The sequence below is a fragment of the Salvelinus alpinus genome, chromosome 10, assembly GCF_045679555.1.
Source record: "Salvelinus alpinus chromosome 10, SLU_Salpinus.1, whole genome shotgun sequence".
Taxonomy (NCBI): domain Eukaryota; kingdom Metazoa; phylum Chordata; class Actinopteri; order Salmoniformes; family Salmonidae; genus Salvelinus; species Salvelinus alpinus.
The window spans coordinates 60,135,625-60,146,071 of record NC_092095.1 but is presented as its reverse complement, the minus strand read 5'-3'; the positions used below and the strand labels follow the sequence as shown (position 1 = coordinate 60,146,071).

General features: G+C 44.1%; 1 protein-coding gene across 1 annotated transcript in view; it reads left to right on the top strand.

The window, feature by feature from the left end:
- Positions 1–473: 473 nt before the first annotated feature.
- The window catches only part of col18a1b (collagen type XVIII alpha 1 chain b), a 72,534-nt gene continuing 62,560 nt past the window's right edge, over positions 474–10,447 (top strand). The window contains exon 1 of the mRNA XM_071330101.1: positions 474–786. Within this exon, the coding sequence (XP_071186202.1) occupies positions 702–786 (85 nt within the window). The 5' untranslated portion in view covers positions 474–701. The remainder of the gene's footprint in view (positions 787–10,447) is intronic.

The following is a 10,447-nucleotide window of genomic DNA, read 5'->3' as shown; positions in this document are numbered from 1 at the left end:
TGCTAGAGGGACAGACTCACTACACACTGCACACTGTACACTCACTGTCTGTCAGCTAAGCAGCTTTTCCTTTCTCTCTGGGTGGAATGCAGGGTTTAGGGGCATGTGTTATATGCCATCATGTCTCAACATGGGGACATGTATAAGCCAACTAAATGCTGATAATACAGTTTTCCTGCAGCCTTTGATTCGTTTTAGTCAAATGAGTCTTGGTGTACAGAAAGCTAATTGAAGAACTTGCATATTGTGTAAATAATTGTTTGACTGTGCCCCAGGTTGGCTTACCTGATTTTGAAAAGTATGTGGATATCATGAAGTCATAAAAGGCGCCAAATGTCAGTGTGTACATTATGTATTTTAGATTGGACCTGTCAGTCACGGAGGTTTGGATGAATCTACCAAATCGTAGGACACTTAGGACCCAGGGGAAAATCCCGTGGATACATTTAGGTTTTGTCCATAGCGCCCGCGAACTAACGTTTTGCTGTAGATTATACTGTCAATTCTGTTTCGGTACTCAAGGTTCCGTGCGCAGGCAGAGAACTCACCTTGGAACTGTGCAAAGGCTGCGTAGCGTACCTGCCATTAATTCCAACGACACTGTTCTATGACCGAGACAGAGATGCCCAAATGTGCATGAACCTTTTAGCTTTTTGCCTACCAAACAAAAGGACTTATTTTACGCAAATAAGCAGAAAAGCATGCCTTGTGTTGACAGGTGGTCGTTGGGTCTGCATACCTGCGTACTTCTGCTGGTTGTCACACGGACAGAAACTCAAAGGACAGGTAAATATGTCGGATACATTTTTGCAATTTCTTCGAAATGTACAGGCAAAAGTTAAGCCTTTTGAGACTTTAACTGCAAGTGACTTTGTAATTGAATACTATTGCATCTCTAGTTGGTAATTACAACATAAAATAACAGCCTACTATGTTACATTTTGTGAATAAAAACATTTTACATCTGCGTTATAGGAGATTATAGATTTTATTTGAACCCCTATTGAACATTAGTTCATTACAGCTACTCTTGATGGCATACCCATTGTAGACCATATAAGGAAAACATTTCGGTTTCTATGACACCTATGCTGTGGACTGTTCTGGGCATAATCAGGTATAGTGATATTTGATCCATCACTCAAGGGAGGAATGAAGTGTGGTGGTTGTGCTAATGGTAATGTATGTCTAGGCTTGTCCGGAACTATGAATAGCTAAAATCGCAAAGACAATCTTCCAACACCAACACCAATAGCACATTCAATAGTTGCATTGGAATAGAAAGTACAATATTAGGTTAGTCTACTATACAAGTCAGAGCTTGTGGTGGTCTTTTAACCTGCTAGACATAATATTGACTTGACGTTTATTAGTCTTTTCATCTTTGTAATGTTTCACTGAAATCCTCAATCAGCTATTATAATTTAAGGGCTTTATTGACATGGGAAATATATGTTTACAGTGCCAAAGCAAGTGAAATTGATAATAAACAAAAGTGAAATATACAAAACATGTACAGTAAGCATTACACTCACAACAGTTCCAAAATAATATAGACATTTCTCTCTCAATTCAATTTAAAGACTTTATTGGCATGGGAAACATATGTTAACATTGCCAAGCAAGTGAACTAGATAATAAGCAAAAGTGAAATAAACAATAAAAATGAACAGTAAACATTACACTCCAAAATAATAAAGACAAATGTCAGTCTCTCCCTGTCGCTCTGTCTGTCTGTCTGTCTGTCTGTCTGTCTGTCTGTCTGTCTGTCTGTCTGTCTGTCTGTCTGTCTGTCTGTCTGTCTGTCTGTCTGTCTGTCTGTCTGTCTGTCTGTCTGTCTGTCTCTCTCTCTCTCTCTCTCTCTCTCTCTCTCTCTTTCTCTCTCTCTCTCTCTCTCTCTCTCTCTCTCTCTCTCTCTCTCTCTCTCTCTCTCTCTCTCTCTCTCTCTCTCTCTCTCTCTCTCTCTCTCTCTCTCTCTCTCTCTCTCTCTCTCTCTCTCTCTCTCTCTCTCTCTCTCTCTCTCTCTCTCTCTCTCTCTCTCTCTCTCTCTCTCTCTCTCTCACTTTCAATTCAATTCAAGGGGCTTTATTGGGATGGGAAACATATGTTTACATGGAAATGGATAAACAAAAGTGAAATAAACAATAAAAAGTGAACAGTAAATATTACATTCACACAAGTTCCAAAATAATAAAAACATTTCAAATGTTATATTATGTCTATATACAGTGTTGTAATGATGTGCAAATAGTTAGTCAAAAAGGCTAAACATACTTAAACATAAGTATGGGTTGTATTTACAATGGTGTTTGTTATTCACTGGTGCCCTTTTCTTGTGGCAACAGGTCACAAATCTTGCTGCTGTGATGGCACACTGTGGTATTTCACCCAATAGATAAAAACATTTAATTATTTGTGGGTCTGTGTAATCTGAGGGAAATATGGTCATACATTTGGCAGGAGTTTAGGAAGTGCAGCTCAGTTTCCACCTCATTTTGTGGCCAATGTGCACATAGCCTGTCTTCTCTTGAGAGCTAGGTCTGCCTACGGCGACCTTTCTCAATAGCAAGGCTATGCTCACTGAATCTGTACATAGTCAAAGCTTTCCTTAATTTTGGGTCAGTCACAGTGATCAGGTGTTCTCTGTTTAGGGCCAAATAGCATTCTAGTTTTCTCTGTTTTTGTTCATTCTTTCCAATGTGTCAAGTAATGATCTTTTTGTTTTCTCATGATTTGGTTGGGTCTAATTGTGTTGCTGACCTGGGGCTCTGTGGGGTCTGTTTGTGTTTGTGAACAGAGCCCCAGGACCAGCTTGCTTAGGAGGCTCTTCTCCAGGTTCATCTCTCTGTAGGTGATGGCTTTGTTATGGAAGGTTTGGGAATCGCTTCCTTTTAGGTGGTTGTAGAATTTAAAAGCTATTTTCTGGATATTGATAATTAGCCGGTATCGGCCTAATTCTGCTCTGCATTCATTATTTTGTGTTTTATGTTGTACACAGAGCATATTTTTGCAGAATTCTGCATGCGTTGTCTCAATTTGGTGTTTGTCCCATTTGATTAATTATTGGTTGGTTAGCGGACCCCAGACCTCACAACCATAAAGGGCAATGGGTTCTATTACTGAATCAAGTATTTTTTGCCAGATTCTATTTGGTATGTCAAATTTGATGTTCCTTTTGTTGGCATAGAATGCCCTTCTTGCCTTGTCTCTCAGATCGTTCACAGCTTTGTGGAAGTTACCTGTGGTGCTGATGTTTAGGCCAAGGTATGTATAGTTGTTTTGTGTGCTCTAGGGCAACGGTGTCTAGATGGAATTTGTATTCGTGGTTCTGGCAACTGGACCTTTTTTGTTACACCATTATTTTTGTCTTACTGAGAGTTACTGTCAGGGCCCAGATCTGGCAGAATCTGTGCAGAAGATATAGGTGCTGCTGTAGGCCCTCCTTGGTTGGGGACAGAAGCACCAGATCATCAGCAAACAGTAGACATTTTACTTCAGATTTTAGTAGGGTGAGGCTGGGTGCTGCAGACTGTTCTATTACCCTCGCCAATTCTTTGATATATATGTTGAAGATGGTGGGGCTTAAGCTGCATCCCTGCCTCACCCCCCGGCCCTGTGGAAAGAAATGTGTGTGTTTTGTGCCAATTATGTGTACATGGATTTTATAATGTCATATGTTTTTCCCCCAACACCACTTTCCATCAATATGTATAGCAGACCCTCATGCCAAATTGAGTCAAAAGCTTTTTTGAAGTCAACAAACCATGAGAATACTTTGCCTTTGTTTTGGTTTGTTTGTCAATTAGGATGTGCAGGATGAATACGTGGTACGTCGTATGGTCATTTGGTAAAAAGCCAATTTGACATTTGCTCAGTAGAGGAAATATACATTTCCTTTCACTGAGGAAATGTACAAGTCTGGTGTTAATGATAATGCAGAGGATTTCCCCAAGGTTGCTGTTGACGCATATCCCATGGTAGTTATTGGGGTTAAATTTGTCTTCACTTTTGTGGATTGAGGTTATCAGTCCCTGGTTCCAAATATTGGGGAAGATGCCAGAGGTGAGGATGATGTTAAAGAGTTTAAGTAAAGCCAAGTCTGTCTGTCTGTCTGTCTGTCTGTCTGTCTGTCTGTCTGTCTGTCTGTCTGTCTGTCTGTCTGTCTGTCTGTCTGTCTGTCTGTCTGTCTGTCTGTCTGTCTGTCTGTCTGTCTGTCTGTCTGTCTGTCTGTCTGTCTGTCTGTCTGTCTCTCTCTCTCTCTCTCTCTCTCTCTCTCTCTCTCTCTCTCTCTCTCTCTCTCTCTCTCTCTCTCTCTCTCATTCTCTCTCTTGTCTATCTGTCTGTATGTCTCTGTCTGTCTGTATGTCTCTGTCTGTCTGTCTGTCTCGCTCTCTCTCTCTCTCTCTCTCTCTCTTTCTCTGTGTGTGTATGTGGTGTGTGCGTGTGCAGCATTGTTTGTGTGTGTCCCTCCAGGCTAGTGATTGATGGTGTGCTCAGACTTTCCCTTCTCCAGGGAGGGTTGAGGGTTGGCCAGGCCAGTCTTTCCAGGGAAACAGATGCCAGTTCATCTTGTGGCTCCTGACTTCATCTGTCTTTGTTTCCTTCTCTTGTTGACCATGCCAGGGTGGCAGTGAACACATTGTCCTTCAACCCCGTTGACTCACATAGAGTTCAACTCTGTTGGAACGCTGTGTCTTTTGTATGGGCTTACAGACAATTCATATCATCAGGGGTTTCAGAAATTCCATGAATATTCTTTTTAGCAACATTTCCACATAGAATAGATGTGGCATCCCTGTCCATGTTACAGTAGGTGTCTTGGAAATGATTGGTTGTATTGGAGCTGTGGTCTCGTTCCTTACAGGATGTTTCTGAGTGGAAAGGCAGTGGAAAGTTGATGTATTGTAGGGTAGCTTCTATCTCATGCTGTAATTATAATATAAACTCTGTTGTTTCAGCCAACTTTTGTTTCATAGGGCTTCAAAAGATCTGTGTACTTTCCTGGATCCACAGCTGTTCCAGCAACCTGCATGAACATGAGGTCCCAAACGCTGTCATAATCATACCAGTGTAACACCGTAGCAGCATAATGTTTTGTGTTCGTTGATTGATGGATGGTTGGGTCTTGTGGAACTATATTATTAACACATATTGGGGGAAGATTATATGATGAATGTCTAAGTAACATACACATTTTATTTCTGCTAATGTAGTAAAATAGATTTCACATAACTATTACCAAACTATCAAAAAAGGTATGACCATACTTCTGAGGTCTTTCTGCAGGCTAGTTCAACTGGGCTCTAGGCCCAGACAGTGGCTTGGAATGTGACGTTGGATGTTTGAAAGACGTCCCTTCAACTTGAAAATTGCACTGCTCATTTTACTGTGCAGACCTATAAGCTGTGCTTAAACTATGATGAAGAATCTACCCCTCTGGGGTTTGGCTGGAAAACATGTCTGCTTCAGTTCTGAACTAGAGACAGGAAGGTTGTTCTAGTCTGTAGCTAGCTACTGTACTGCCATATAGTTCTGAACTAGAGACAGGAAGGTTGTTCTAGTCTGTAGCTAGCTACTGTACTGCCATATAGTTCTGAACTAGAGACAGGAAGGTTGTTCTAGTCTGTAGCTAGCTACTGTACTGCCATATAGTTCTGAACTAGAGACAGGAAGGTTGTTCTAGTCTGTAGCTAGCTACTGTACTGCCATATAGTTCTGAACTAGAGACAGGAAGGTTGTTCTAGTCTGTAGATAGCTACTGTACTGCCATATAGTTCTGAACTAGAGACAGGAAGGTTGTTCTAGTCTGTAGATAGCTACTGTACTGCCATATAGTTCTGAACTAGAGACAGGAAGGTTGTTCTAGTCTGTAGCTAGCTACTGTACTGCCATATAGTTCTGAACTAGAGACAGGAAGGTTGTTCTAGTCTGTAGCTAGCTACTGTACTGCCATATAGTTCTGAACTAGAGACAAGATGGTAGTTCTAGTCTGTAGCTAGCTACTGTACTGCCATATAGTTCTGAACTAGAGACAGGAAGGTTGTTCTAGTCTGTAGCTAGCTACTGTACTGCCATATAGTTCTGAACTAGAGACAGGAAGGTTGTTCTAGTCTGTAGCTAGCTACTGTACTGCCATATAGTTCTGAACTAGAGACAGGAAGGTTGTTCTAGTCTGTAGATAGCTACTGTACTGCCATAGAGGTCTATCATGATCTCTGTGACACTTTGGTGAATTGTGTTTTGAGTTGGGTGTGACTAGGGGCAAATGAAAGGGAGCTGACAAATCAACCAGCTTTACCTGTCACTGTCTGACTCATCAAAGGACTCTGGTGTTGGGCAGGGCTCAGGTTCAATAAGAGAGACAGGAGGACAGGACATCTGTGTTGGGCAGGGCAGGGCTCAGGTTCAAGAGTCATGGTGGACATATTGTTAGGACAACAATGGTGGAAGAGTCATGGGGACATGCTGTTAGGACAACATTGGTGGAAGCGTCTTGGTAGACGTGTTGCTCTTAGTGGTCATGATGAAAAGAAAACCAGAAAGGAGACTGTATTGCTATTTGGGACAAACAGGTCAAATCCTGAACTACACCTCTGTCCTGTCCAGGGAAGTAGTAAGAACTCTGTCCTGTCCAGGGAAGTAGTAACACCTCTGTCCTGTCCAGGGAAGTAGTAACACCTCTGTCCTGTCCAGGGAAGTAGTAAGAACTCTGCTCTGTCCAGGGAAGTAGTAACACCTCTGTCCTGTCCAGGGAAGTAGTAACACCTCTGTCATGTCCAGGGAAGTAGTAAGAACTCTGCTTTGTCCAGGGAAGTAGTAACACCTCTGTCCTGTCCAGGGAAGTAGTAACACCTCTGTCCTGTCCAGGGAAGTAGTAAGACCTATGTCCTGTCCAGGGAAGTAGTAACACCTCTGTCCTGTCCAGGGAAGTAGTAACACCTCTGTCCTGTCCAGGGAAGTAGTAACACCTCTGTCCTGTCCAGGGAAGTAGTAACACCTCTGTCCTGTCCAGGGAAGTAGTAACACATCTGTCCTGTCCAGGGAAGTAGTAACACATCTGTCCTGTCCAGGGAAGTAGTAAGACCTCTGTTCTGTCCAGGGAAGTAGTAACACCTCTGTCCTGTCCAGGGAAGTAGTAACACCTCTGTCCTGTCCAGGGAAGTAGTAACACCTCTGTCCTGTCCAGGGAAGTAGTAAGACCTCTGCTCTGTCCAGGGAAGTAGTAAGACCTCTGTCCTGTCCAGGGAAGTAGTAACACCCCTGTCCTGTCCAGGGAAGTAGTAACACCTCTGTCCTGTCCAGGGAAGTAGTAGGAACTCTGCTCTGTCCAGGGAAGTAGTAACACCTCTTTCCTGTCCAGGGAAGTAGTAACACCTCTGTCCTGTCCAGGGAAGTAGTAAGACCTCTGTCCTGTCCAGGGAAGTAGTAAGACCTCTGCTCTGTCCAGGGAAGTAGTAAGACCTCTGTCCTGTCCAGGGAAGTAGTAACACCCCTGTCCTGTCCAGGGAAGTAGTAACACCTCTGTCCTGTCCAGGGAAGTAGTAGGAACTCTGCTCTGTCCAGGGAAGTAGTAACACCTCTTTCCTGTCCAGGGAAGTAGTAACACCTCTGTCCTGTCCAGGGAAGTAGTAACACCTCTTTCCTGTCCAGGGAAGTAGTAACACCTCTGTCCTGTCCAGGGAAGTAGTAACACCTCTGTCCTGTCCAGGGAAGTAGTAACACCTCTGTCCTGTCCAGGGAAGTAGTAACACCTCTGTCCTGTCCAGTGAAGTAGTAACACCTCTGTCCTGTCTAGGGAAGTAGTAAGACCTCTGCTCTGTCCAGGGAAGTAGTAACTTCTCTGTCCTGTCCAGGGAAGTAGTAACACCTCTGTCCTGTCCAGGGAAGTAGTAAGACCTCTGCTCTGTCCAGGGAAGTAGTAACACCTCTGTCCTGTCCAGGAAGTAGTAACACCTCTGTCCTGTCCAGGGAAGTAGTAACACCTCTGTCCTGTCCAGGGAAGTAGTAACACCTCTGTCCTGTCCAGGGAAGTAGTAACACCTCTTTCCTGTCCAGGGAAGTAGTAAGACCTCTGTCATGTCCAGGGAAGTAGTAACACCTCTGTCCTGTCCAGGGAAGTAGTAAGACCTCTGTCATGTCCAGGGAAGTAGTAACACCTCTGTCCTGTCCAGGGAAGTAGTAACACCTCTGTCATGTCCAGGGAAGTAGTAACACCTCTGTCCTGTCCAGGGAAGTAGTAACACCTCTGTCCTGTCCAGGGAAGTAGTAACACCTCTGTCCTGTCCAGGGAAGTAGTAACACCTCTGTCCTGTCCAGGGAAGTCAAATCAAATCAAATTTTATTGGTCACATACACATGGTTAGCAGATGTTAATGCGAGTGTAGCGAAATGCTTCTAGTTCCGACCGTGCAGTAATATCTAACAAGTTCTCTAACGATTTCACAGCAACTACCTTATACACACAAGTGTAGAGGAATGAATAAGAATTTGTACATGTAAATATATGGATGAGCGATGGCCGTGCAGCATAGGTACAATGCAGTAGATGGTATAGAGTACAGTATATACATATGAGATGAGTAATGTAGGGTATGTAAACATTATATAATGTGGCATTGTTAAGTGACTAGTGATATATTTATTACAACCAATTTTTAATTATTAAAGTGGCTACAGATTTGAGTCAGTATGTTGGCAGCAGCCACTCAATGTTAGTGATGGCTGTTTAACAGTCTGATGGCCTTGAGATAGAAGCTGTTTTTCAGTCTCTCGGTCCCAGCTTTGATGCACCTGTACTGACCTCGCCTTCTGGATGATAGCGGGGTGAACAGGCAGTGGCTCGGGTGGTTGTTGTCCTTGATTATCTTTTTGGCATTCCTGTGACATCGGGTGGTGTAGGTGTCCTGGAGGGCAGGTAGTTTACCCCCGGTGATGCGTTGTGCAGACCGCACTACCCTCTGGAGAGCCTTACGGTTGTGGGCGGAACAGTTGCCGTACCAGGTGGGGTTACAGCCCGACAGGATGCTCTCGATTGTGCATCTGTAAAAGTTGAGTGTTTTTGGTGACAAGCCAAATTTCTTCAGCCTCCTAAGGTTGAAGAGGCGCTGTTTCGCCTTCTTCACCACGCTGTCTGTGTGGGTGGATCATTTCAGTTTGTCTGTGATGTGTACGCCAAGGAACTTAAAACTTTCCACCTTCTCCACTACTGTCCCGTCGATGTGGATGGGCTCCCTCTGATGTTTCCTGTAGTCCACAATCATCTCCTTTGTTTTGTTGACGTTGAGTGTGAGGTTATTTTCCTGACACCACACTCCGAGAGTCCTCACCTCCTCCCTTTAGGTCGTCTCGTCGTTGTTGGTAATCAAGCCTACCACTGTACTGTCGTCTGCAAACTTGATGATTGAGTTGGAGGCGTGCATGGCCACGCAGTCATGGGTGAACAGGGAGTACAGGAGAGGGCTGAGAACGCACCCTTGTGGGGCTCCAGTGTTGAGGACCAGCGGGGTGGAGATGTTGTTTCCTACCCTCACCACCTGGGGGCGGCCCGTCAGAAAGTCCAGGACCCAGTGGCACAGGGCGGGGTCGAGACCCAGGGTCTTAATGACGAGTTTGGAGGGTACTATGGTGTTAAATGCTGAGCTGTAATCGATGAACAGCATTCTTACATAGGTATTCCTCTTGTGCAGATGGGTTAGGGCAGTGTGCAGTGTGATGGCAATTGCGTCGTCTGTGGACCTATTGGGGCGGTAAGCAAATTGGAATGGGTCTAGGTAGGGTGGAGGTTATATGATCCTTGACTAGTCTCTCAAAGCACTTCCTGTCCAGGGAAGTAGTCCCGTTCCTCTTTGTTCCTAAGTGTTTCTGTAGACAGCTCTTAGCATGTTAATACCTGTGTTTTGTCCCACTCTTAACTATAATTACTACTTTACCCTTGTGTAGCCTAGTTGACCAAACCCATCTCGACTTTTAACTTTTAAGTCACTCTAGGTAAGGTAGTAGAGGCTGCCCCTAACCACAGCTATGGGATCTGATTACCCTACCACGAGTCTTAACATAAATCCATTTGGTTAATAACAAATATCTGACCCCGGACCAGCAGTTAGTGAAAACGTCAACGACAATCCCAGGATGCTTTGGAGAGCCACAGGAAGTGTAATAATAGTGTAATAGTAACATAAATGGATGATCTAACAGGGAGAAGAGGATGTTTTCATACCCTCTGCCACCTTTCTTTGTGTTTATATCAGCTCGCCCATCTAAATTGGTCTTTGAACAGAATAGGTCCTGTTTGATGGTACGGAATGCAATGTTTTCCCATCTGCAGAGTCAGATTGGACAGGCTGCTTTGAGGTGGTGCTAGGGGTGATGGTGGGGACAGGGGAGACCGCAGGCTGGGGCTTGCATCACCTCCCCTGCTCCTCACGACATGGCCCTATTAACATAGCTT